The sequence below is a fragment of the Zonotrichia leucophrys genome, chromosome 5, assembly GCF_028769735.1.
Source record: "Zonotrichia leucophrys gambelii isolate GWCS_2022_RI chromosome 5, RI_Zleu_2.0, whole genome shotgun sequence".
In the NCBI taxonomy this organism is placed as follows: domain Eukaryota; kingdom Metazoa; phylum Chordata; class Aves; order Passeriformes; family Passerellidae; genus Zonotrichia; species Zonotrichia leucophrys.
In genome coordinates, this window is record NC_088175.1 from 33136390 (window position 1) to 33162403 (window position 26014).

At 46.2% G+C, this 26014-nt stretch overlaps 1 protein-coding gene across 2 annotated transcripts; it reads left to right on the plus strand.

Annotated features, from left to right (window-relative positions):
• The first annotated feature begins 86 nt into the window (after positions 1-86).
• CRY2 (cryptochrome circadian regulator 2) lies at positions 87-22616 on the plus strand. 2 transcript variants are annotated; one of them, XM_064714095.1, is made up of 12 exons: positions 87-280; positions 3060-3168; positions 6686-6828; positions 13636-13820; positions 15120-15208; positions 16188-16328; positions 16803-17114; positions 18127-18278; positions 18406-18608; positions 19081-19170; positions 19669-19810; positions 20297-22616. In XM_064714095.1, exons 1-11 carry the CDS (start codon positions 87-89, stop codon positions 19806-19808), a joined length of 1758 nt encoding a protein of 585 aa, XP_064570165.1. In that variant the 3' UTR covers positions 19809-19810; positions 20297-22616. The 2 variants fall into 2 exon arrangements, with proteins under 2 accessions (XP_064570165.1, XP_064570166.1); XM_064714096.1 differs by having other exon boundaries at positions 19672-19810.
• The last annotated feature ends 3398 nt before the right edge of the window (positions 22617-26014 follow it).

Sequence of the window (26014 nt, forward strand, 5' to 3'; positions counted from 1 at the left end):
GCCCCGCCCCGCCGCGCTGATTGGCTGCGCCCGCGCGCGCCAGTCACGCGGCGGGGCGGGGCGGCACCGCGGCTCGGGCGGCGGCGATGGCGGCGGCGGCGGCCGCGCTGGGCCCGGCGCCGGCCCTGTGCCGCTCCGTGCACTGGTTCCGCCGCGGGCTGCGGCTCCACGACAACCCGGCGCTGCAGGAAGCGCTGCGGGACGCCACGTCCCTCCGCTGCATCTATATCCTGGACCCCTGGTTCGCCGCCTCCTCCGCCGTGGGCATCAACCGCTGGCGGTGAGTGGCACCGGGCCTGCGGGCCGCGGGTGGGACCGTGCGGGACGAGGCTCCCGCGGCACCGGAGCGATGTGGGCCGTGTCGGTGGGGCCGCAGCAGCACCCGCTTCCGTGTCGGGCCCACTTAGTGCTTCCCCGGCCCTCCTGCAGGAGAGCGGCTGTGCCTTGTCCGCTTGGCCTCGCCGCGGTTTTCTCAGCGATGCTGCCTGCCTGTGTGGGAGGATGCCTTCAACTTTATATAATGTCATTAGACTTTATCAGCGGGGCGGGTGCATGAGAGCAGCAACAGATGGACACTTAGCTTTGGGAAACCCTTTTGCCTGAATGTAGAGGCGAGGGCAAAGAATGCTGGGCTTCGCGGCTGCGGCGCGCCTCCCCTCTGCCCTTGGGCTGCCGGGCGCGCGTAGGCATGTGCGCACGCAGCTCCGGGTTTAGGGAAATGCACATCGGCTGCTGCTGAGAAACTAGAGGTGAAGCTGAATGGGCTTTTCCTCGTCTCTGCAAATGGAAAAATGTATAGCATGAGTCACGTCTGTGCAAAGATCAAGACCTCACGTACCTGTAGCCATTAACATTACATAATGCTGTTGTGGCAGGTCTCAGCAGCCTAAATATTTGGAGCCCCAGTCCAGATAGGGATTCTCCCGGGCAAGACTCCCCTGCGTAGAAGTGAAGCAGGTCTCCCACTAACCCCTCAGAGGAAGTCGACAGACAACCACCCGGCTAAAGATGCTTTGAGAGCTCTTGGAAATGTCACGTGGCTGTGCACTGGGGAAACTGGAGTTGTAATTGATTGCCTCTACTGTGCACCTTAGCTTCATTTCAAGGCATGGGATTGTATGGGTCATATCTGTATGTTTCTAGAATCCCACAGCAGACAATGGCATAAAAATTGTAAATGTGCAGAAGTTACTTGAATGTAGTCATTCAAAGTGCAGAAAATTGTGAATTCGGTTATAGGAATCTGAATTGATCTTTCCATAGGCCAGACTTTCTGCAGGCAGCAGCAGACAGGAATGCCTTTCATGTGCTGCTGTTGTTACTGACTGCCCTCATTTGGAAGAACCAAAGTGGTGGCACAACAGATTAATTCCTGATCTGTTTAATCCTTGTTTGTTTCCACCAACATTGCAAAGGGAGGGAAACAGTTAGGAGTCTTCTTTATGTTGTAATCATGGAATATATGAGCAAGCAAAGTTTTTAAAAATAATGCTTTCTTGGAGGTGTGGAACTACTGCAGAAGTCAGAAATGACTGCCACTGGCTGTTAGGCAAAAAACGTATTTGCAAGTTACTTATGTTGGCCAAAATCCCATTCATTCCCGTTGTGAGCCTTGGGTTTGTTTTTGCTAATTTTTTTTAATCCAAATATTTGTATTCAGAGTTCTGTTCTTCAAAGGCAAATGCTTATGTTTTACCTAGTTCTCACAAATTTATCGTGTTGAAAAACTTACGTTATTTAACTGCACAGCATGTGTGAGCCATATAGGACTAATTAATGCTTGTTAAAGTTTTTAGAACACCTCGGGCAGTTGATGCTCGTACGTAATAAATGGAAAGTGGACTGGGGCTCACAGAGTGGTTTGTTTAGGTTACCTGGACCTGGTTCTGGGTGTTCTCCTTTCTCATAGAGTGCCCTTCTCTTTGAACCCTGCGTGCTTTTCTCCCTGCAGAAGTGCAGAGCTGACTTGCTCTATCTGGAAGCTCACAGTTCACATTGTGGGCGGTTCAGCTGAGGAGAGAGAAGGTGCCTCTTTGCAGTCCAGATGTAGTAGCTTGGCTTTCCCTGGCTGTGGGGGGTCTTTAGGGAGCAGAGGGGTTCTGGCAGATCACACTGCACAGTGGGCATGGAGGGCAGAGGGAAAGGTAAGGGTTGGCAGGCTCACTTACAAAGGGTTCTGTGTGTGCCAGCAGTGCCTGGTGCTGAGGAGACATTAAAGTTTTAAAGCTGGTGTCTTTTGCAGAGTTAAATAAAACAAAGTGAAGTGACTCTGTAGATGGGGTGATGTGTGACTGGGAAAGCAAATGTTATACATTTGGTGGTTTATAGCTTAGTGGGGAGTCAGTAAGACATACCATTAAATGCAGAAAGCACTTACATGGCTTTTTAGAGTTTTGGGGTGAGAGGGAATAGAAGAATGTTTTGGTATGCTCTCATCTCTGTGCCTTCATGGTGCAAGGTGAATTGCAGTTCTCTTTGCAATTATTCAAAGTACAGATGATTCTTGCCTCGGGAGATCTTGGTGCTCAGTCTTGTGCTACTGATGAGCTGAGAGAGTACATTTCTCTGCTGTGACATGGTGTATTTATAGCTAGAACTAAAACTTGCACAGTTCTTGCAGTATTTCATTACTTTCTTGGGAGTAATGCATCAAAATTGTTCTTCATATGCAACATCCCTTTTTGCCCCAAAACCTGTGAAAGAACATACAGTAGGGAATTACATGGTTTATGCTTTCTCCATGTAATGTGGAGACAAGAACTGACAAGGGTGTTCTCCCACCTCTGAGGGAGAATGTGGGAAGTGGGTTGCAGTAAAAAGAACATCCTGGAAGCCTCGTGAATCTGGACAAGCACAAATTGCATGTGAGTGAATGAGAGCTGGCTGGTGCTGCAATCTCATAAAAGTTGTTAGACAGACCAGAGGTAAATATGAATTCTTGTTTTCTAGTTCTTGTCCAAACTTACAGCTTCATTTGGTGCTGCAGGTTTGCTGGAGTTCCATGCAAATTCTCATTTGCCTTTTAGCTGACACTAACTGCTGTTGTTTCTTCTCTGCAGATTTCTTCTCCAGTCCCTGGAAGATCTGGATAACAGCTTAAGGAAACTGAACTCTCGCTTGTTTGTCGTGCGAGGGCAGCCAACAGATGTCTTCCCAAGACTCTTTAAAGTAAGAGAGTAATTTTTTGGAGCATAACAAAGAAAAATTGGTGACCTGGTGCTAAACTTGCTCTCACTCCCTAATGATTTGTGATTCCCTCAGCATCTCTTTAACTATAACTAGTTCTTCACTATAACAAACTTTCCTCCATAACTACAACTAACTAACTACTATCTATGAGGAACAGCTTGGGAGCCAGATCTGCACCTGAACTCAGACTTGCAAAGAAATGTAGTTATAGAGTGTAACCTACTATCAGGGTGCCCAAGCTTCTGGTTTTGGATGGTGGTCTTGAACTTTGTTGAAGTCACCTCTCACAGGGCTGCATTGTGACACACTGTGACCCTTCTTTGGTGAGAGCTTCTTCCCTAGTGGCAATTTGCTTATTGCACTTTTTTACTTAGGAAGACTGCTGTGTCCATAGACTACAGACAACAAAAGAAAGTTCACTGATCTGTATGTGAATTGCAAGTAGGATTTTGTGTTAAAATTTCAATATTCAGGAGCTTTTATGTTAGCTGACCATCCTTTTCTTTTTCTGTTCAAGACTGCAGTTTAGTCATCTCAGCAGCAGGATATAGCTTGGGTCCAAGCTTCCTGCTGATGTACTGTTTAGGAATATGCAGTTACCTTGGTGATCAATAATGGATCATTGAGGCACATTTCTAATATGATATGTCAGTGCTGCAGATGTCAGGGCTAACAAGAGCATCTGCTTGAATATCAGGGCTTCTCATACAGTGTCATTCTTCGCCATCCTGTTCTAAGATTGTATTTCCCAAGGTCCTTGAAGCTTTTTGACAATGTCTTTGATGGTGTTACAAAACTAAATGAAAAAAAATGTGGCTCTTAATAGTTGTATGAGTTAGGGGTGTGATGTGGGCTGTGCCTTGTATGGTTGACAGAACTAGTGTCCCCCAAATGCTACTGCAGACAGCTGCCAGAGGAGGAGTGGTGAACTTGAATATGTACCCTCCTTGTGTAAATGGTTCTAATGTGTACTTTCTGGAGGAGGGCAGTTAGTACTGGGGTGGAACTGGACTCTGCAGATGAGAAGGGGCACTGATACTTATTTTGGCTTCTGCATCTTAACATGTGACACAGACTATGTGCTGCTTTTAGCCTTTTCAGAGTCTGGATTTTTATCTTTTGATCTGCAAGTAAGTTCCAGCTAACAGTAGTTCATGCCCTCTTTAGTTCAGGGTATTCAGAGAATAATTAAAACTTTATCAGAGAAAAATGCTCAATTGGTTGAAGAACAAAAACTAGTTGGCAGACTCTGAAGTTTGGAGACATTGGTTGTGTAATCAGCCAGAACTGCTTTTTGCTGCAGTCTGTTTTGTCTGGGTAGGTGAGCTGATGAATATCTCAGGAGTTCTGTAACAGAGCTGAAAAAGGCGTGGAGGGAAGCTGATGCTCTTACATGATAAGTATATAGCTTTGGTAGGGATTGAGGCCTCTCCAGAGCTGCTGCACTGAACACAGAATTAGCAGCAGCTCGTGCCTTGCTGTCAGCATTTGTGAAGAGGAGAGTTATGTCACACTTGCTACTGCAATATTTGGGCCTAATGTAATTTCTGCTCTCTCTGCCGGTAGCTGAGCTATGTTGTCATTACCAGTCACCACAAAGGCACTGCTGTGTATGGATACTATGACAAGTGTACTAGTTAGCAGTGTGTTAACTTGTGCAGAAGTTTTTTGTCTCACTTCTTCTGAATAAACATCTGTAGTTTTACCTCTTCTATAAAAGTGCGCTGTTTGTTCACTGAAGTGTTTTCACAATTCCTTTGGTGCTTTTTCCCCTACAGTTTTTCTTTGCTCTAGGTTAGATACTAAGAGGCAAATCAGTAGTCATGACTTTCCATTTGTATATCTGCAGCAATTTACTGTCATAGAGGTAACAGATTTTCTGTTTGGTTGTGCTCTGCTTCCTGCGTACTGCTGCATCACGTAGAGCAGTGGCCTTCTCAGAACTGTAGGAAATACCTGAATTTAAAGTGTTGGCTGCTTACCTAAAATACCTGTGAGCCTAATGGCTTTTTATTCCATTCTTTCAAGATAGTAATGTGTATTTCTTTGAGACCAAAACCGTCTTTTCCAAGCCCTCCAGTTGCTCCTGGCTTTCTTATAGAAGAAAGAAAAGTTTAAAATTAAACTGTTAAATCATGTAGGAGCAGGGCAGGGCCTGGAATGTCTGTCTGACCCCTGCTCTGAGTTATGGATGTTGTCATGTTCTTACTTTGAAAAATGGGTGGAGGATCTCTTTAAGATGTACATTTATTGGTATATAACTTGTTAATTTCTCTGTCCTTCCTGAAATTATTTTGGGCTTGAGCCTGCACATTTAGAAATGTAGATGGCTCGTACAGTTGTTTTCTGCTTCAAAATCCCCTTCCCCATATTTGGCATTATTTTTAATGGTCTTCAGGGAACTACCACATTTGTTCTTTGTGCTTTGCTTCTGTTTGGCAGGTAGAAAAGTCTCCTGTATATACAGGGGTGATTTAGACTCTCTCACTTGGAGAATTGTGGTTCTTAGTTGTGTCAGGGTGTTTTTTAAATGTCTGTAGATTTCTGGTTGTGTTTGCTAAACAAATCTGTGGGCTGCTGCTCTGCTTGATGGATGTCTTGGGAAGGTCGCTGTGGAAACCATTAAACCTCTTCTCATAGGATTCATTTTCTGAGGAAAACTAGGCCATAGACTTGAGAACAATCTGTGCTCTAGAAAAGCCTGGAAGAGTCTGAGTGCTCTTTCATAAGGGCTGTGCCATGTAATTGGTGAGGGATCTATTAAAGCTATGAAGATAAGTGCATGGCTTGACTGGGAAGGGTGGAACTAAGTGATCCTTAAGGTTCCTCCCAGCTCCAACCATTCTGTAATTCTAGAGTTCTAAAATAACTCCAGAAAGACAGGACTTTAAATCTGAATTGCAGTATCAATACCCTACTGGGCACACCAGAAAAGTTCACTCAGTTGCTGTCCTATGTCCTGCAATTTCCTGTTTCTTTCTGTTTGGGATGGATATTGGTTTCCTATTGTGTGATGTCTTTAAAGAGATAGCAGGGAAAATTTAGACTGTATTGATTTTACTTAATGTTGCCACATAAAAACACGGGGGATTGAGCAGAACTTCTGTTGGAAGAGCTTTCTGAAATGCTTTTTTTGCAAATGCTGGAAGAGGATGGTAAGGTTACTTCAGGACAGCATGTGCAGCAAAACGTGTTATTGGTAGGGCTCAGGAACTGAGCTGAAATCTAAGAACAGTAATAGATAAGAACTGAACCTCCTCTGATGTGTTTTAAACCTGACATTACAAATTTGCATAGCAGATCTGATGTTTGCCAAAGCTGATAAAATTGTTGCTTCTTTGCTTTATGTCAAATTCAGATTGCTGTTCCTCACAGCAACACTCTCAAAGCTTCCAGAACTTTAAATTGCTCAGGAATTCTGAAATCTTCATTTGTAACTGTGTTGGTTGGGGAATAGTCTTCTGTTTGACAGCTGGGTGTATTGTTTTTCTTGCAGGAATGGGGAGTCACTCGTCTCACCTTTGAATATGACTCGGAGCCGTTTGGAAAGGAGAGGGATGCAGCTATCGTCAAACTGGCCAAGGAGGCTGGTGTGGAGGTGGTGATAGAGAACTCCCACACCCTCTATGACCTGGACAGGTATGGGCAGAGAAAGGGCAGAGGTGCTGTCAGGGCTAGGCTGGGATTGTCCTGTCTGCAAAGACTTCAGTCTGTTCCATTACACTGATACTGTCATCCTGAGTGAGCCCGTAAGGATTACTTGGCACACTCCGCTTTGATTAGAACACGTCAAAGTGCTGACAGTGACGTGAATGTACAGAAAGGTGTTGCCTCAAGCTTATTAAACTTTGTACTTGAGTGGCATTTAATTTGCTCAGCTGTGTCCTATTGATTGCTCTCCTTGAGCATGTCCTCAATGTATGGATTGCTTTTTTTTTTTTTTGCTTCATTGTAATAAAGGTAGTTGAGCTGTTGTCTCAAACAGGTTATGAAAGCAGGGCTTTTAACTGATGGATGTATCAGGACAGCTGGAAGAAGTAAAACAAGGTAGATTGGAACAAACTTTCCTTTTTCTAAAACCTGAATGCTTTGTCTTTGTTGTGTGTTTGCTATGTTTGTTGTTTTGATGTTGAGTTTTTATATATTTACTTATATGTATAATCCCTCTATATACATGTGATTTTAAATGGTGGTGACAGTCTTTCAGCTAAGACTCTAAGGTATGCTTGACTTCAAAGTCAGTACTGTGTTTTAGAACTATTCTTACAGGTTGCTTGCTTTTTTTTTCTTTCTCCCTCTTTTTCCCTTTTCTTTCTGATGTGACTTGTGCCAGTAATGCTGAATGTATATTTTCTCCTATAAATCTTTAACATCCATAATTTCCTATGGGAAGGAACTTTGCAGTTGGCACACACTGTGTGGAAATATTTGTCCCTGGAGTGAGAAGGATTCTTGAACCTGCTTGTGAGCAGGTGCTGTTTTCTAATTCTGCATTAGAATACCATGTTTATTACCAAAGTTTATTACATCCTCACCTCTCCAGTGTCAGTGGCCATCACATTCTTCTTCACGTCACCTATGTCTTTTTCAAAGTGGAGAGTTTCAGGTGGAATCTGTTCTCTTATTTTATCACCTTTCTTTATACTTCCAGGTATTTCTAGAGGTGGAGAGCAGTGGTGAAAGTGACAACAAGTGTGCAAAATGTAGAAGCAACATAGATTTTTAGAGTGCTATAATGTGTCCTGTCTTTTCCTAACAGTAGCATTATTTCTGATTTTTCTGAGTGCTGCTAAACATTGAACTGATGTCTCAGGGCTTCCTTCCAGAATGGTCGTAGCTATTTGAGAGGCTGCTACTGTATAAATAAGTTTAGGATTGCATATGGAGAAACAACATGACCAATACTGCAATTTCATCTGATATTTTTGGCAGCTGGTTATGTGGTATATAGGGAAATTGTTAAGTTGCCTTTTATCTTTAGCTATCCCAGATGCTTATTGCGTCAGTATCTTTATCATCATGCTCTTTTTTGTCCCTTCCCAGATACTTTGTAAAAAATATTGAGCAGCACAAGCCCTAGCTCAGCTCTGGGTAGGATTTCTCTTCCTGTTCGAAAAATAGATTCCTTCTCTAATTCTGTAAATGAAAGAATTTTCTGTCTGCATGGACCTTTTTTTTTATAGCAAATTATTGTGGTTTCTTTAAATTTTTTTATTGAGGGATCTGAATGAAATTTCTCAAAATTCACAGAGGATATATTGTCTCCTTTGCCCCAGGCTCAAATGTCTCTAATAGATTTTCAGGCACAGCTTCCCTTTTACCAAGGCCAAATTAACCCTCCAATATATTGCATATATCCATGCATTCACTGTTTCCATTAGTGTTTTCTACCCATCTGCCTAATGTTCACATCAGTCTATTCATTTGTCCCTCTGATGCCCCTGAAATGCTTTTAAAATCAGGAGTGGTATTTGCTCTCTTTTTTCCCCCATAGTATTTGGACAGTTACAATTTCTGGGTGAATATTTGGTGGCCCTGGCAAGCTTTTCAAGCATAGCAGATTGTTTTGTGCACTTTTTTGTACCAGGCACTTTTTCCTGTTCTCTCAATCTGTCACAGCATCTGATAACATTTTCTTTAAAAAAACCAAGAGTCACAACCTCCCTAGATACCTCCATTGTGAATACACCTGCAGAAATATATGCAGGGGTTTTCTTGTGCTCTTACAGTCCCTCTTTAATGAGTTTATCACCTCTTGGGCCTGTAAATATCTTGGAATATCTGTAAATGTGATGGTTTTGGTTAGATTTTTTTTTTTTTTTACTCCTTATGCTTTTTAAAAAAAGTTTCTCAAACTTTGATTTCGATTAGGAGATGCAAGAAGGCTGTGGTTTTTAATTTAACTCACCAAAGTTTGGTGGGTTTCTGTCTTTGTCTTCATTTTCCCAAAAGATTCTGCCTCTGTTGTCTTAGCTGATGCTGTTCTTTAATTGTTTTGACTCTTGTGATCCTTCTGAAACAGCTTTTCAGATCTGTATGATATTGTTGCTCCTGGAAGGGTGTTAAATTGATGCATGCTAAAGTCACAGAGCAGGCAAGTGATAACTAACATTTTCAGCTATACCTTAGCATTGTCTAAGACTAAATAATGAATTAACATTTCTTGTGGGTTCTTGATTTCTTGTTTCATGAAGCAGTCATTTATGGCAACTTGAAAACTGGGTTTTGGCAGGTGATGGGGTGTGATAGATGCCCAGTCTGTGTGGATGTACTTGAGGTGTCCGGTTACTCTGACATTTCTTGGTTCTTGGCATCTCTGAGATTTCTCAGCCGGTGGTAATACAGTTTTTGATACTGTATTTCTCCTGGAAGTCTCAGACTATCTCTCCTTCCAGCTTCTAACTCTTGGTGTGTGTTGTCCCTCTGCTCACCCTAATGTTTTTCCTGCATAATTAGCAGTTGGTAATAATACCTGGTGGTGGCATCCTACTTCTCATCTTTCTTTAATCAGGTTTCTGACAAGATTGTCAGCCCAGTTTCAAACAATTTAGATTAATCTTTCACTCCTACATAAATGAATCCAGCACTTCTTTTATCCCCTGCAGTGTGTTCCTGGTACCACCTTCACCAGCTTATTTTAAACATTTGCCAAGAGCCTGTTCAGTTAACTTGTGAATTTGACCAGTTTTACCCAGTAGGAAGATTACAGTTTGCCTCTTGTTGGCACTGCCAGCATACCTGTGTAATTATCAGAGCATCTATCACCTCCTCTTCCCCAAAACAAGGAGAGGGGTGTAGAAAATTAACATCAGTGCTGGTAAATACTCCTGAGAAAATCTGGGAAATCCCAATCAAGCTGAGAAATGTTCAGATTGTAGAAGTCAGGCAGAAAAGATAATTTCTTGGGTATCAGCTTAGCCTGTTCATAAGCCTTTACTTGACAGTTATTCTGTCTGACAACTTCCAGGTGACAGGTTGTTTTGTCTCTTCCCTGGATCTGCCCATTTTCTCCTCCTTAAGATCTAAATCCTTTGTAGTGTGTTTACTTATGGTCAGCACTGTGGGTTCTGTAATCCCAGGCAGGCTGGGTTGTTCAGCAGGAGTGGGTTAGGTCAGAAAAGAACACTGTGATCTTGTGTGTTTGTAGCATACATCAGGATCACCTTTTCCTCAAATGCCCGAGGCTAAGGCTGAAATGAGTGTAGAATGTGTTCTCATAGGAGCACGTGCGAACTTAAATGAGCCGAGCGTGGGGAGGTGTGCGTGCCTTCCTGCTTCTGCAGTTCAGTACACTGTGCCAAAAAGGTGGGTTATTTCCAAGAAGGTTTACTCAAACTTCTGCCTGCCACATCTTGTTATCCTCTTCTGTCTTGCATGGTGCTCTGGTGTCAGGTGTTTTCCCCCACTGCTGATACCCAGCCTGTCATCAAGTCACTTCTTCATCTCTCATCTTCTCAGTATGTGTTTCTGCGGAAGTTGAACCGCTTGTTCTTTGTTCAGCATCTGTTGGATGGACAGACCAGTTGTTTATCTCTCCATCTCCTCTCTGAATCCGTAGAAATACCCTTTGTTCTACTAGACAGAGCCCTCCATGAGCTCTCTGCAGCGGGGATTTGGATCAGAGCAATTGCATAAGCTGGCAAGGCTAACGACACAGTCCGCGTGAATTGGTACTGGGCTGCCTTGGGCAGCCTGCATGCCGAGCGCTGGCAGCCAGCTCTTCCTCCCGCAAGGAAGCGGGGGAGCACATTCAGTCCCTTGCCAGAACCCAGCCTTGTCATTTGCAAGCCAGCTGAGGTGTCAGGTGTTTGAGGCCAGCAGCTTTCCTGAGCCCATTAGCCATCCTGCAGGGGCACTGCTGTGGAGATGATTCAGAAGCTGACACCTGTGAGGGCGTGAATTTGAGTCTGCAGACACTCTGCTGTCACAGGTGACTGACTATAGGATACCTTATAATCATAGCAGTGCTGGAATTGTTTGGTCAGGTTTGGGTTGCCTGCTTTCCTGAGGTGAAGTGTGAATGATGGTCAAACAGACCTTCATAACTTCTGGCATCAGTTACTACTGTCAGATAGTGCTGGGCAGCATATTGCGAGTTTGGTAGCACAGCCAGTTTTGGGTGTGCTCACTAACTAAGGTAAGGTTCTGTGTGATGAATACAGTGGTTCTCTGTTCCACTTCAAGAAAGCTAGAACAACTGCTGCATGTGGCAAATTGGGCTGGGGGAGATGGGTGAATTGGGAGTATTAAATCCTGGGGAGGGGCCTCCCTTTGTCATTGAAAGTCATGTGAAAGTGTGTGGCCTGGATTAGAAGGTCAATATGAGGAAGGAAAGGACCCCTGCTTGGGGAGCTTCCTGTACAATTTTTTGTACAGAAGGCCTGAACAGTACTACAATACCCAGTAAGTGTAGTATAATATCCCATATTGTGCAATATCCAGTATTCAATACTACTTTTCCTGGCAATACTGTGAAAGGTCCAGATTTAGTGCATAATGCCAGTGTCAGGTGCCGTGAAGTGTGCAACTTGTCCTAGTCCTCTCATAGTATTTGTGTCCCCTATCCAGTAAGTCTTTAGTAATTCAGGAGTGGTACTAGGTAACTTCACTCATATTCACATCCTAGAGGATTTGAAGCACAGACACTAGCATCCATCTGCTAGTCACAGTGGTTTTCTCCAAGTAGCCAGCTATCCGCAGAAGTTTTAGCTGTGAATCTTGTACAGCGATGTGGATCTCAAACTCAACGGCAGCTTTAGCAGGACTGAAAAAAGAGGCAGTGTGAAGGAAGTAGCTTCCCTGCCCCTGTCACAAGCACCTCAGGGCAAACATGGTGCAGCTTTGTCACATTTTCTCTTCCAAGCTCTGAATTCCTATGGAAACAAGTGAGCCTCTCTAGAGTGCTGTAACTGGAAATATCTCACTTTGCATCCAGTGGAAACACTGATTTTTCTGTGGATCTTTGGCTGGTCTTGTTTGGGGACTCACAAAGCAGCCACAGAGAAGAGTGTGGTGGGTGATGAGTTCTGTCATTTCTTGCCATCTCTGGGGTGGGACGTGGAGACAGCCAAAAAAGTGCCCGCTGGAAAGCAGAGGAGATGCACTCTGGTGGTGATGCAGGACAGAACGTGTTGGCTGTAAGGCAAATGCAAATATATCTGTCTCTGTGGCTACGTCTATGTCAGAGTGCTGTGCACATCCCGATGGCCTTCCCTCCCTCCTTGCCCTGTTCGTTAATGTCTTTATCTCCCAGTGTTTACAGCTTAAAGCAGAAAACAGGGAGGAAGCTGCAGGAGGCTCCATTGTTAATCTGTTCGGCCGTGCTGCCCGTGGGGCAGGCTGCGCTTCCCTGGCCGGCAGTGCGGGCGGGCTGGCTGCGGCCGGTGCCGCGGAGCCGGGTCACCGCGGAGCACACGTGCGGGAGCCCCGGCCCGGCGTGTCGCTCCGCCCCGCCACACGTGCGGCCCCGCGGGAACGGGCGGCACATGGCGCCGCCCGAACACTCGGCCCTAAGCCCGGCCCCTTGCGTAAGCTGTTGATTGTAATGGGTGGGGAAGGCTGCTGTGCTGCGGCTCCTGTGTGAGCCTTGGGGTTGCCTGCCTCCGCTTTATGTAATGCTGGCGATCCGTATGCTGTCGGCTTTGCTGTTAACTCCTTCCAATCCTGCAGGAGAGGGGTTAAAAATGGTGTCTTTCAGCCTGGGGAAGTTTACCGTGCCCAGGGGGCCTCTCAAAGTTCTCTGTCCCAGGAAAAATAAGACTGCGTGGCTCCAGCAGGCTGTGGATGCTTGATGAAGTAGAGGAATGGAGAACCTTGACTATCTTTTTCCGTAGTGTGATCTGACACAGGTCAATACCATGAGACAGGGCTGCTCGTGACCTTATGGCATGGAAGGGAGGACAGTGATCTCTCTAATCACAGGGAGAGAGCAGCGATGCAAACTGGGATTTGTCTCATCCAAGATAGGTGGAGGAGGGGTCACTAACAGGCTGAGTCTTCTGTGTCAGAAAAGAAGGAAGTATGGTCAGAATCAGATTAGGATATCACAAGGTGTCAGGGGACCCAGATGCAGGTCTAGGATTTGCCACCTTGAGGAGACAGGCAGTAATCAGGTAGAGATTTCATACAGGGGTCTGATGAGCTCAAGGAGACAGATACGATGCTCCGTTTGATTCAGCTGGAGCTGTTTTGAGGGGTTTTTTTTTCCCTGTGGAGATGTGGAAATATGTGATATTTTGTCTTCTGATGTATTTTAGAATTTTGTTTGGCTGATTGTAATGTCCTTTGAGGGATTCATCAAGTGAAAAGTAGGTCTATAAGGATTTCAGTAATCAGAGTGAAGGGCTATCTTGAGCAGAGATAGCAGGGTCCAGTCTGGATGTAATTTCCTTGTGTTGTCTGTGGTAGTGAGGCTGTGTTGTTTCACCTTGTTTATTTTATCTCCAGAATAATTGAGCTCAATGGCCACAAGCCACCCCTCACCTACAAGCGCTTCCAGGCCATCATTAGCCGTATGGAGCTCCCCAAGAAGCCAGTGAGCACTGTAATAAGTCAGCAGATGGAAACATGTAAAGTGGACATCCAGGAAAACCATGACGATGTCTATGGGGTCCCATCCCTGGAAGAGCTGGGTATGTGTCAAGAGTGAAAGCAAGGACTAGTGCTAGCTGAAACAGGATCTAGTGGAACTGTTTGCAGTGGCTGGCACGTATTCTCACCTGACATGGGCTGCCGCTAGCCCTAGCATAGCCTAATTCTCTCAGCAAGTGCCAGACCTTGTGATAACACACTGGCATCTCTTGCACTGCTGCTGATACCCAGCATCCCCTTTAGCACTGCTCTGAAGGGCTCTGCATCTGTCAGTGTGCTCTCTGCTATACTGAGCATGTAACCACTGTCCTCACCAGCTGCTTTCCTCCTACTGCCGTCTCAGGCATGTTGTGTAACAGACCTGAAGAGGTAAACTAACTGTGTACCAGGTTTAGATAATTTCATTCCGTTATTGCCAAGCAGTACCAATTTGGGAACTTAGCAAGACAAAAGATATTACAAAGATTCCTTCCACTCATCCTGCTGTGGCTTACAGTCCTGTAAGACTTGAAGAAGGAGAGTGAATAGCTGAGGCATGAGGAATGCAAGACCTACATCAGGGAAGTGAATCTAAATGCAGGGGAAGAAAGGACTAATGCAGAATACTGTCTGTGTGTCTGTGACTGGAAGCTCCATACCAGCTTTATAGGAAGTATCCTGACACCCTAAGGCACAGCTTCAACAGTCATGTAAAAGCATGGGGCTTCACAACAGGAGTATCCTGAGGGCTGCAGTCCTGCATGGATCTACTTTCTTTATTGTCTGGCCAAATGTGAGACTACCTGTAACCTCACACTGCTCTGCTTACTGCCAGGGGAGGCTCCTCTGTGTGCCCAGAGCACTGTAGGGGGACTGCATTATTGCTTCCCCCTTTGCAGTGGTTTTTTGCACTAATCCAGTGCCTTCCCTAACACCAGCCTCAGCAGAATAGGAGCCTTACCAGGAGCAGCTGGGCTACCTAGTGAGCTGCTGATGTCAATGGCAAGGTGTTTTGTAAGGCAGAGCTGTGAAGCAGATGTTTCATTGCCAGCTGCTCTGGCCTTTGGAGCAGAGCCCTGTGGGTAGTGCTGACACACCAGAGAGAATGCTGGCTGTGAGCAATGGGGAAAGTCACTGTAAGGCTGCCTGTAGCATTGCAGGGAGAGGCCCTTGAAGTGCTGTGTCATGAGCAGGCTTTCCCTATATCCTACATGATTTGCCTCTGTACAAGGATTAGAGCAGCAAGTAAGCCACATTAGGCAACTTGTAGTATCTACTGTCTTGCTGTTGTTAGTGCATTATCCCATATCTATGCCCTTTGTCTGGTATAGCATCAAATCTTACAATGTTCTTTCTCTCAGGCTTTCCTACTGATGGTCTTGCCCCTGCAGTCTGGCAAGGAGGGGAGACAGAAGCTCTGGCACGGCTGGATAAACACTTGGAAAGAAAGGTAACCTCTTATTTAAGTGGTTTTCTTACAGACTGGGCCTCCAAATGAAAAATGTAGTGTTGCCTATTACCCCAATCCCTGCTCTTCTAGCAGTGGTCGTAATGTTCACCTGTGGAAAGGAGTGTATGGTTCAAAAATTTAGAGCAGTATATTATTTATGCTGCTGTTTGAAGCACATTGGACTCTTTTTTGTTTCTACTTCTCAGTTTCCTTTAGAGAAGTGCAGAGTTGGAAATTCTTCTGTTAAGTTGTTCAGTCCCTGCTGTGCACTGCACACCACCTCTTGTTATCTTTACCTTGGGTATTAGTGTGAGTACATGCTTATAAAAGAATGCCGTCCCCTTGTCCCTCAGCATCTTGATAGAGTGTCTCACTGGCTGGCATTCCTTGAGCCCCTTGTTGAAATAATCAGATTTTTTTCAATGGGGCTAGTGTTCTTGATTATAGTGCACAAGATAAACAATTTCAAAGTAATGGAAGGTGACCCAGCTGCCAAAGCATGGCTCAGTTTTAACCATTTTGTACTTCTTTAATCCATCCAGCTGGGTGGCTTGATGTCAGTAGTGGAAATCAAAGCATAAATACTTGTGCTGAAGAGGGAGTAAATTATCAACAGAGTGCTCCACAAAAGGGTCTGAATTTCCCCAGTTTACCTGTTTAGTGTGTAAAATGAGATAGATATACCTGGACGTAAACAGTTGTGTTAGCTGGTATCTCTAGGAACCCTCCAGGTTGTTAGCTCCTGTATGCAAAGCAAATTAATCCTCTTGAGCAAAATAACTTTAGTTTGAATCCTGGAGCAAAGGTTTTGTATTTCTTGAATGGGGCATGGGGTTGGGACCTCTCCCAGCAGTGGTTGGAAGTAAATAAGAGACTGTTGTGAGATGTGAGTGTCTTCACCACCTGCACAGGGGCTTGCCTTTAGCAGTGTCCCACAAATACAAGGGGTCTTTGGCTCATTTCTCCTGAATCTGTCTAGGCATGGGTTGCAAATTACGAAAGACCACGGATGAATGCCAATTCATTGCTGGCCAGCCCTACAGGACTCAGTCCCTACCTGCGTTTTGGCTGCTTGTCCTGCCGCTTGTTTTACTATCGTCTCTGGGAGCTCTACAAGAAGGTAAGACAAAAGGTTCACCTGGAGGGCAGGTGGGGTTTGAGCATGTATAGCATGATGCTGGTTGCCAGACAGTGTGCCAGAATTGGTGCAAAAGATAAGTTGCCTCCCTAGCGTTTACTAGGGAGTAGTAAATGCTACTACCAGAGGAAGCTTTTGGGTAAGAAAGTAATTCTCCTTAAATCTGGTGGTACCTTGTTCTTCAGTCTGGACTTCTGTTTTATGAGCCATGTAGATCCATTTACAGCTAGTTTTTACATCGTTCCAGTCACTTGTTATTGTACTGAGTGATCCCTGTCAGTGCTCTGACTTTACCATCTGGGCTTTCTAATAAGGGGGGATCCAGCAATGAGCTCCTTTATGGCAGTGGTCAGTAGCTGACTTGGGAAATGTGTGCAAGTGCATGGGTGCCTCGCAGCTCAGCTTCATGAAGGCAGTCCTTCATTGCTTGTGAGCAGCCATGTTCCCTCTCCACAGGTGAAGCGGAACAGCACACCCCCCCTCTCTCTGTACGGACAGCTGCTGTGGCGGGAGTTCTTCTACACAGCAGCCACCAACAACCCAAAGTTTGATCGCATGGAGGGGAATCCCATCTGCATACAGATCCCCTGGGACAGGAACCCTGAAGCCTTGGCAAAGTGGGCAGAGGGCAAGACAGGCTTCCCTTGGATTGATGCAATCATGACCCAACTGAGACAAGAAGGGTGGATTCACCATCTGGCCAGACATGCAGTGGCCTGCTTCCTGACCAGGGGTGACCTCTGGATCAGCTGGGAGTCAGGAGTCAGGGTGAGTCCTGGCATTTTCAGATATTTGCAGGAGGCCATAAGGAAAACAAAGTCTCCCTGGCACTTGCTGCAAGGATGGGCACACAGGTATGGCTTTTGCTTCACATGTAAAAGGTGCATGAAAGAGAGGATTTGTTAGCAGGCTCTTGGCCGGCCAACAGCCTGACTTCTTTCTGCCTTCTACTGCAAGGCTCAACTGTGTCACAGGCCTCAAAAAACCATGACTAAATGGGGGGGTGCTTTTAGTTTTGGGTTGTTTTTTTGTAAAAATTCTCTCAGACCATCTGTTTTCTTTGCAACTTTAATGTCACTTCTTAACCTGACCTTTTTCCTCATTATAAAATCCATCACCGTTCCAGTCAGGGAGCGCTCCATGACTGTGAAATCTGAGTCTAGAGTCTCTCAAGGAAAGAGGTAAAAGACCCTCCTCTTGGGCCAATCTGAAAGGACACACAGCTTGAATCTATCCAGTGTACATACTGCCCTACACAAAAAGTGGAGGCAGAGGCTTCTGATCACAAAGCTGACAAAGAGCGTAATTGAAAGTGCTGCCTGAAGTGCATGGATGTGAGTGAGTTACTGCTGAAACCTTTCTGCCTCTCAGTGGTAGTGTGCTCTGGGACCTTCAGAGGGGTTATTTCTTCTTGCTTTGGTGCACGTTCTTCTGTGCAGCATCCTCTCCTTCCCAGGGTTCATGCTTTACATTAGTTATGCCTGCCAGGCTAGGATCAATACCCAAAGCTTGCTGCAACACTAGGTAGTGATTTAGTCTGTAGCTGCATGAGAGTTAAGCCAGCACTTTATCAGTGTGAGCAGACCATGCCTCCCTAAGTGAAAGTGTCAGGAAGTGAGATGCATTGACCAGCCAACTGACTTCAGCCAGCAGATCACCTCTGTGCTGCTGCTCTGTTCTCATAGCTCAGTGCCTGCCATTTGAAATAGCATCTTGGGTCCTACTGCCACAAAGTCCTCCCCAGGGAAGGTCTCAGTGCCTTTTCCTCCAATTGCTGCAGGTGTTTGATGAGCTGTTGCTGGATGCAGATTTCAGCGTGAACGCGGGCAGCTGGATGTGGCTGTCATGCAGCGCGTTCTTCCAGCAGTTCTTCCACTGTTACTGTCCTGTGGGCTTCGGACGTCGCACAGACCCCAGTGGTGACTATGTGAAGTAAGTGATGTTGACTGGAGCTGATCTTTGTTTCTGCATCTCTAAGCCGAAGTCAATTAGTGGCTCACAGGCGCATGGCATTTTCTGTGTGTTGTGTGTGCTGCACTGCTTTCTACTTGTGTTGCAGGAGGTATCTGCCCAAACTAAAGGGTTTCCCTTCACGATATATCTACGAACCGTGGAATGCCCCAGAGTCTGTGCAGAAGGCAGCCAAGTGCATCATTGGGGTGGACTACCCCAAACCCATGGTGAACCACGCAGAGACCAGCCGACTGAACATCGAGCGCATGAAGCAGATCTACCAGCAGCTGTCACGCTATAGGGGCCTCTGTAAGTACCAGCAATGGCAAACATTTGTGTCTTTAATAGGAGATAAAATGCTGGGAGAAAAGGTCATGATTTAAAATAGGTGTTACTTGCCTCTCTGGCCTGTCCTTGCAAGAGGAAGCAGTGCCTGCCAAATCTGCTCAGTTGGTTTCCAGGGAGATCTCCATTATGTTCTCAGACAGCTAAGAGTGGAGTGTTTAGGTCTGAGAGCTGCTGATAGCATGGCACTGTCTATATTACCACTAGTGGTCCATTGTCCACTTTGTAAGAAAACCTAAGCAGTGTATTCTAAATAAATGCACAGCTGGATCACAGTGTGTGTCTATAGTCTGCACTGGGTCAGCGCAGCTCTGAACTCCTCCTGCTTTGGGATATGAATGTGCTGGTTGGTGATCACTAAGGTATTTCTGTGAAAAGCTTCTCCCAGCCCAGGTGTGTTTTGTTTCTTAACTCAGATCCTCTTGCCGTTCTCTAGGTTTGCTGGCATCTGTCCCTTCTTGTGTGGAAGATCTCAGTGGCCCGGTCACAGACTCTGCTTCAGGGCAGGGCTGCAGCACCAGTACAGGTGAGTTGGACCTATCTGTGTGCTTTTGATTTTCATGTCATGTTAAAGGTTACAGGCAGGAGAGGATCCTTTTCTAATAAGAAGAGGCTACGCAGCTAGGAAAACATTCACATTGCTTTACATTTTTTTCAAAAGTCCCCAGTGAGCTTTCATGTCTAAAATGGCTGAAGAATAAGAGTTTATTCATGTGAGTCTTTTATTGCCTGTGTGGGATCATATGCAGCCACTTAAAGGAGAAGTGCAGATCGCTGTAGGGTTGGTCAGGTATAATTAAGCTGTCCTCTGTCAAAGGAGGATACTTTTGTGTTTGGGGTGACTTAATTCTGCTTTTAACAAAGATTTTTTGGTAAAAGTTTTCAGGGAAACTGTGACCAAATGGCTCTGTGCTTGTGCAGTCTTCTTTCTCCCAGCTCTATGGCAGGTTAGGCATGGGTGTGCTTGTGAGGCCATCTAAACACAGGGAAACCATTGCAGTGATGTCTCTTCTTCCTTCTACAGCAGTGAGGCTGTCTCAAGCAGACCAGGCTTCTCCAAAACGCAAACACGAGGGAGTGGAAGAGCCATGCCCTGAAGAACTGTACAAACGAGCCAAAGTGACAGATCTCCCTGCTTCAGAGATCTCTGGAAAGAGTTTGTGATTGTGAGTACTTCCTAGTGTGATCTGGCTTAAACTACCTGGTTCTGGAAGCTAATAAGGCTCCATTTCTATTCCCACCATTTCAATGAACAAAATGGACTTCCTTGCAGAGGGATGTGTAAGGCTCCTAAGTGTAATCCACAGCCCAGAAATATGGCACTGGTCTGCCTGCAGGTCATTTGGATTTTGTGTGACACACTGTTAGCTCCGTTGTCCGCTGGAGAGCAGTGCCCTGTGCTGGAGCTGTCACAAAGTGCACTTGCTGGTGCATTTGCTCTTGTGAGGTTGCTTCTCCTTCCACAGAGTGGGTCACAGCCAGGTTCTCCCATCTGGTGAGGGGATGGGCTAGAGCAGGAGATCAAGCAGGTCCAGTCATCTGCCTGCAATGCTCCAGATCCCAGGAGGCAAGGAGCTGGTCACATGTTCTGCCAGCTTTTCAGTATGACAAGGGAGGTCAAGACAAATTGTCTCTTTTACTGTCTCCTACAGCCAGCGACAAGCACCTTGCAAGTGAAGAGAGAGAGCGCTGAAGAGGTGACCAGAAGAGTAGGAGCTGCTGTCACAGAGGGACGGGAACTTGGCATCTGCAACAGGAAATCCAGGGTCTCGTATAACTGTGTAATTCCAATAGCTGCCACAGAAGGGCGCTGCATTACTTGTGCTTGGGAATATTTGGCTTTCTGGTCTCCAGGGAGCCAAATACATCTCTTCTCAGCCATGCCCAAATCTGCCCACATTAAACAGGGCAAGAACATTCTGTCAACTTGCTCACTCCCAGGTGTATCTTTCTTTTCTGACAATGGCTCAGTGTGTATGAGTTGATGCATTAATGTAGGAATCGGCATCTGCACATCTCAGAAATACTGAGCATCCTTTCTCAGCAATAGTACTTGGTAGTGATGTATGCTGATTAATTCAAATTATAGTAGGAGTTAAGAAGGAAGCTGCTACAGTGTCAAAAATAGAGTACCCATCCTGCAAGAGAACAGGGAAAACTCAGTATTTCTTTCATTAGGCTAACGAGGAAGGAGATGCTTTCTGAGTAAATCAAGGTAATGCTATGTGGGATGGAAACAAAATGAAGGTCAACTGTAGCACAAGAACAGATACCCTTGAAAGGCACTTAAAACTTTCCTTGCAAAAGAACATTGCTACTGCAAGGTGTGTCATAATGCTATTGCCTGGAATGGGCCACTTCAGAGATGTTTGACATCTGGGGAAGAGGAATTCTCTACAACTCCCTGGAAGGAGATTGTAGCCAGGTGGGGGTTGGTCTGTTCTCCCAGGCAACTAGAGACAGGACAAGAAGAAAAAGTTTTAAGCTGCACTGTGGGAAGTTAAGACTGAACATGAATAAAAAGTTCTTCACAGAAAGAATAGTTGGGCATTGGAATGGGCTGCCCAGGGAGGTGGCGGAGTCACCATCCCGGAGGTGTTTAAGAAAAGATTGGATGTCACGCTCAGTGCCATGGTCTAGTTGACATATTGATGTTAGGTCATATAGGTTGGTCTCAATGATCCCAATGGTCTTTTCCAACCTAGTTGATTCTGTGACTCTGAGAAGGAGGAATTCTTCAGAGAATAAGATCATGCCTTGATATGAGCAAAGCAGTATCTCAGAATAGATCTGATCCAAGTAATAAGGAAGCTACACCTGGGCCCAGCACTCCTACAGCATTTCCTTCCCTGATTGAGAGCTCTCAAATGGAGCCTGTGTCTGGTGTGTAGCCTGTGCAGTGCCTCATACTGACAGAGGATGTATTACACATCAGCTCCTTGAAGTGAGTCTTCCTCAAGTTCAGAGTCCAGTGTCCATTCTGTTTGCTCTTTTCTGTATTGGCATCCGTGTTTTGAATTTCCACACAGTGAACTCCTGTACCTGCCCACTGCTCCTCCTTGCCACTTGCATTCGCGCTGGTGCTTTGTAGCCTAGCGAGGTGATTGTGTAGCTCTCCTGGCTCTTAACCATACACTCCTTGTGGGGTCCTGTTACTTGTCAGGTCAGCACAGTGCTGGCAGAGCTCCTCTGCCTGCACCAAAGAGTGCAAGGGAGGCTGCTACTGCAGGAGATTCTCTCTCGAGAATTGTTTCTCTCTCTCAAGGTTGTTTCCAAGAGGAATTAGATGGAGTAGCTTGTCCCGTGCAATGGGCTGCTGTTGGCACTGTTTTCATTTGCTGTCCAAAACCTTTCATCCATGCCTGACACAGATAGTGTGGGGCTATATGTGAGCTTATGGAACTAACTGCTTGGGGAGTACAGGAGTTCTCTCCCACTGGGATAATCAGATTCAGTTTTGGAGCCTGTGTTTGAACCCAGAGCAACAGGGCTGTGAATAGAAACTGAGTCAAATGTACCTGAGAAACCTGAAGTGGTTGAATTGAGTCTGTGAATAAATTTAATGAATAGCTGAATTACCTTTCCTTCCCATTCCCTAGGGCTTTGATCTTATGTTCTTTTTCCACAGAGAATCCACTGGGCAGACTGAACAAGTAAACAAAGAGTCACTTTTCCTAACCTTACTTTATTCTAAACTACTATTCATAGTCTGCCTGATGGATAACCCAGTTATCAACAGGTCTTGTCCCCTTCAGTCTGACCCAGCTGTTACTCCCATTGTCTTGGGGGCAGAAAGGTATAAAGAAAAAGAGATACTCCCCTACCCCCATCTTCTGCTACAGAGAGAAGAAAGGGGAAAGACATGCACTTTGTACACATAGGTTACAGAAATTGTGACTTCTGTCATTTGGAGAGTTTCATGCTTAGGCAATGGTCTGTAAATAAAACTTTTTATAAGTGTCTTTAACCCTCTTTTTGATGTCATCCAATTATTTCACTTGGTAAATGGAATTTTTGGGGCTGGATCTGTGGGGGTAAAGAGTCAAAGGGAGGGGAGGCTACATCTCCTAAGTGATCTAGAAGGCTTTGTGGAGGCAGGGGAGATCACATTTGCAAGGTTTCTGTCAGTACCTGGGATATGGATGGTGGTATTTGGAAGAGCTGCAGCTCAGGTAGTAGCACTGGGAATGATACAAATACATCAGGCCAGCCAAAGAAAGATAAGGGAAAAGCTCCCTTCAAGAAACCTTGTAAGTAGGCTGGGATTCACCCACTCTGGCATCTTTTCCCAACTGAAATGATAAAGGTGGGTAAAACTGTGTGACAAGTAGGGAATGACTATTCATTGTTTTCATTAATATTTAGAATTGGGCATGCTTGGTTAAAGTACAAGATGGCAGGTTAAACAAGTCTATGCCTTGCTTAGCTTTGTGACAAGTTCTTCCTCAGTTGTGGGTGCTAACAGTTTGAGTTCAAAAAGATTTGGCCAGTTTATGGGGAAAGAAGCAGCCATCAGTAACCATTAGTAAAGATACCATCTTTGTTTCATAGGCAGCAGAGGACTGCTGGAGGCCGTTGTGAAGAAAGTAGCATGAAATGGATGCCAGTTTGGGGGTTCCTGTTTCCTGTGTTCTGTGTCTCAGGGCAAGCTGGCAGTACCTGACACAAGCACCCCCAACACGGGCACAGTGTGAGCTCTTGGCTTGGGCAGAGGGAGCAGTGACTTTGGGGTGCTCACCAGGATGGCCTGAAGGCTTCTTTCAACTGAGGGTAGATATTGGGGCAGAATACAGATACAGAGCTGTGAACAACTGTTCAACTAGGGTCCCCTGTCAGTGGTGGACCTTTGGCTAATGACTTCCAAGCCAAGTCATGAGCTTGTATTAAATACACTAGACTTAGCAATCAAATAACTAGCAAGGACACAGTCAAGTTCTTGTGCATCCAGCCCTCCTCCTTGGTGCTCCTGTGTAGACCCACTTAGTGGAACCTCTAACTGAGCAGAGTTCCATGAGGTACAGTACTTTTCTTGGTAACCAGCAGGACTTAGGAAGTGCACGAAGCCATGCAGTTCCTTGTCGAGGTTCAGCAGTGGGGCTCATCTGGGACAGGAGTGCCTCAGCTCATGGTATTGCTGAATTGTTCTCTTGTTTCTGGCAAGGACTTTCTGGTCTTGAAAAAATAAAACTTCAGTGCTTGGGGTGGCTCACACATGGCTAAAGCCTTTTGAAAACAGCAGCCTGTGCCTTAGAAGATGACAAGCCAGAAGGACAGTAAACTCAGTCCAGCTTTTTCTAGCCTGAGTGGAATAATGTAAATCAAAGCTGGAGAGATTGGGTTTGAGCCTCCTCCTCTGTGCTGGCCAGAATATCTGTTTTACCTGTCACAGGAATGATAGTGATGTGGCTCAGGATTGGAAATGGCTAACCTTGAATTTTTAGCAGAACTGCCTGCTCCATGTGCTGGTGCTTGAGAAAATCCCCTTCCTCCATGTCTCTACTGTCTGCAGAAGGAAGGAGCCGGAGTGGCTTCAAGAGAAGGCGGCTGATAGGTCTGAAAATAGAAAACACACCTGGATATGAGAAATGGAGCTGGAAATGTGGCCATTTCAGGCAGAGGGGGAAAGAGCAGAGAGAAGGATGACTGATGGAAAGAGAGCTGTCTGGTATCACAGCTGCACCTGGGTGGAGACCAGGTGGTTCAGCTGGGGAGGAGGAACAGCAAGACTTCTCTGAGCACATAACCTCTCCTCAGGTTTCCTTTAAGGCTGAGTTGGTCTGAAGTGAACCTGATGGTCAGTTGGACAATTTGAAAGAGAAAAATCAGCTGATGCCTTGTGAGCAGAGATGCTGGCTAGGATGGAAGTACTGTCTCTTAATTTGCAGCAGATGTGTGTGCACTCTCCCAGGGGCCCTGTGCTCTGCTGTGCATCTAAGGAGTTGACCTGACTGACAGCAGTGCAGGTAGGAAAGTCAAATTGGGTCTTCTGCCAGGCCAGCCTGAGCCAGGGCTGGTGACTTGACTAAAGGTCAGGTCACTAAGGGGTGAGCTTTTGGTGGTTGGCATCCAAGCAGAAGGTGAGCTGCAGTGGCAGTGATCTGGCTGTGGAGCAAGGCAGCACCCTTACCTTCTGCCCTAGGTTAGAGGCCAAATAACAGCCATGCTGCAGAGAAATCACATTTTGGTAGGCGGGGTTTGTGCTTTGAGATGGAGCTACATCAAAGCTCCCTGAATGAATGCTGCTGAGTCTCTTGGGTCCTGCATGTAGTACAGTTCAGTCTGTGCATCCAAACAGCAAAGGGGACGCTTAGATCACCCTCAAGAGGCTGCCCCAGGGTTACCTGCACATGGTGATTCTGGGGGTGTGTGCTTGTCTCCTTGCTAGTCCAGGAGTAACATCTCTTTTCAGTTTGTCTGGCAGGAGACTGAGACTCCTGAGAGAGAGCAGGACTGTATGCCTTGGAGGGCTCTGCTTGCTCTTCTCTCTGGAGGAGCAGCTGATGTCCTGGGTCTTGGCCAAGAACTAATACATGGCCTCAGTGGCAGTCAGCTCTGCGGTGTGAGAAACACTGGTGGGACTGCATGTTTACACTGCTAAAGAAGTGCCATTCATGCCATCCAGGACTGTCACAGACAGGGATTGGGAGCACAGTGGGCATGCAGGGAATGAGGAAAGTTCTCCTGTTCAGGTACAGAAGTAGCCTTGAGATCTAAAAATACTGATGCTGTCCACTTCTGTCCACAGCAAAACCTGCACAGTTTTCTGAGCTTGCAAAGCTTGGGGAGGAGAGGTAGGGAAGAGAAACCTGCTCAGGCTGGTAAGGAAGAGTAGCAGCAATGAGTACCCACCCAAGACAAAATGGTTCTTGAGACATAGCTGGATACAAAAATGGGTCTGCCCTTTCTGGGGAGAGACCTGAAACCTTGAGATGCATTTTTTCCTTCCTTTGTGCCTGTGGAAGGTGTGTGTATGCTGCTTTTTAAATTCCCTTTGCAGTACTTGCAGTCCTGGTGAACTTGACAGGGACAGGGTTTGTGCTGGGGCTGCCAGACCTGTTGCCAGGAGCGGTAACCATGCCATAGGTGCCAAAGCACAGCCTGGCTGTTCCTGCTGCTCCTGCTGCCTCCAGGCCCCTCCTCGCTGCCGAAGAGACCCCTGCAAGCCCCTCTGTGTGTAGCCCCTCGCCCTGGGCTCCTGCCTGCCCGCTCAGCCGGCCAGCCCCGCTCCTGGCCTGGCTCCTCCCGGCCTTGGGAGAGCCCGGCCATCCCCCGCACCTGCCCTTAGGGGTGCAGCCTCCAGCTGCGGGCACAGCTGTCCCGCCGGGGCCGGCGTTCCCCGAGCCCCGGGCGGAGCGGATGGGGTCGGGGTG

What these genes read in the sequence shown, in the direction of transcription:
- CRY2 (XM_064714095.1), top strand. Translation starts at nt 87, where the DNA reads ATGGCGGCGGCGGCGGCCGCGCTGGGCCCGGCGCCGGCCCTGTGCCGC. An exon ending in GTCACGCTATAGGGGCCTCT is followed by an intron (nt 18,609 to 19,080) that starts GTAAGTACCAGC and finishes GCCGTTCTCTAG; the next exon opens with GTTTGCTGGCATCTGTCCCT. An exon ending in GGGCTGCAGCACCAGTACAG is followed by an intron (nt 19,171 to 19,668) that starts GTGAGTTGGACC and finishes TTCCTTCTACAG; the next exon opens with CAGTGAGGCTGTCTCAAGCA.